General features: G+C 41.5%; 1 protein-coding gene across 1 annotated transcript; it reads right to left on the bottom strand.

Moving 5' to 3' along the window:
- Positions 1 to 495: 495 nt before the first annotated feature.
- On the bottom strand, positions 496 to 1,461 carry LOC134080874 (odorant receptor 131-2-like). The gene has a single exon (XM_062537486.1). The coding sequence runs from the start codon at positions 1,459 to 1,461 to the stop codon at positions 496 to 498; it is 966 nt and encodes a 321-aa protein (XP_062393470.1).

Below are 1,461 nucleotides of genomic sequence, written 5' to 3' on the forward strand. Positions count from 1 at the left end.
CTAACAATGATTTTAGTAGTTTATTGGAAATCTTGCTTTTTCTGTTTTCAGTAGTTTAAAGGGATACTACAGTATAATAAAAACAAGTACACCCAGTTTTAGTCTGGGACAACTCTGTGGAAACAAACACATGGATAACTACAGTGAATTAAGATGACAGTCATGTTGCAGAATTCACTTAATGCAGCTGTTCCCAACTTCATACTATAACATGTTTGCTGTTCTGTTTTGTTTTCACCAAGCGCAGCCCATAGATTGCAATTCATATCAAGAGGAAATTATGTGGCCATGGTGTGGTGAATTTTGTCCAGTGACCATATTCTTGTAGATTACAGTTTTTTTCTGAATGCTTAAATGTTAACAGTGCTTTAACACAATTTCTAAAACTATTAAGCACAATCACTTCAGGTCAACTTCAAGTCATTTTTAAGTTTTTATGGCTCTGGCTGCTGACTTAAGAATGTAGTCTAACTCAGCCCAACTCTTCTCAGTCTTTCAGTGTGCAGTTACAGAGGGCTGGACCTTTTGAGTTCCACACCTGACATAGTAAAGGAATAAGGATCGAACAGCATCGTCTCTCAGGCCATAGATCAGGGGGCTCAGGCACCGAGGCAGAATATAGACAAAGAGAAAATTTGCGTATCGAAGGTCACGAAACAGGCGACTACTGCTGGTCATAGCCAATGCCCTCTCTATGGTTCCATACAACAGGCTGTTCAGACAAAGAACTAACTGACCAAGGTGCAGGAGGACTGTTCTCAAAGCTTTCTTAGCAGAGTCTTTATCCGCTGAAGCAGATCGAGCCGCAAGTATAACACTGATATATGTGAAGATGATAATGGCTGTTACAGCCACAAAGAAAAACCCATTGAGACCTTGAAACATATCTCTCTGCCATGGTGCCAAAATAAATCTCTCTCTAGTACAGAATATGAGATTTCTAAAGGAAACAGGACTCAGTATCAGTGCATATAAGATATCTATTGCAGGACTTAGACAAGCTAAGGACCAAAGTATGGCAATCGATAGAGCAGTCATTTTCTGAGTGGCCAACTCACTGTGGCGTAAAGGGAAACAAATAGCCGCATAACGTTCCAGAGACATCACACCCAGGTTCAGAGCAGAAACACGAGCTGTGGCTGAGGACATGAGAATGATCAGTGAACACACAGCCTTAGGAATCTTCTGCAAACTTAAAGCCAACATATAGAGCAACGAGGCTAGCATCAGCTGAACTGTGTCGCTGCAGAGCATGTGGGCAAAGAGGATATAGCGAGGCAGCTCTCTAAACACCGGCTTACTCAAGAGAGTGTGAAACATGATGCTGTTGATGCAGATGAAAAGCAGGCACATGACAATGGCCACAACAGTTTTAGTAATTCGCCCCTCATTCATTTCAACCGTAAATACTTGCTGATGTACTAGTGGTACTACTACACTGGATTGATTGAAGGTTTCCAT

This window comes from Sardina pilchardus, chromosome 5 (assembly GCF_963854185.1).
Source record: "Sardina pilchardus chromosome 5, fSarPil1.1, whole genome shotgun sequence".
Lineage (NCBI taxonomy): Eukaryota > Metazoa > Chordata > Actinopteri > Clupeiformes > Clupeidae > Sardina > Sardina pilchardus.

Coding starts and splice junctions, on each gene's coding strand:
- LOC134080874 (XM_062537486.1), bottom strand. CDS start 1,461: ATGGAAACCTTCAATCAATCCAGTGTAGTAGTACCACTAGTACATCAG.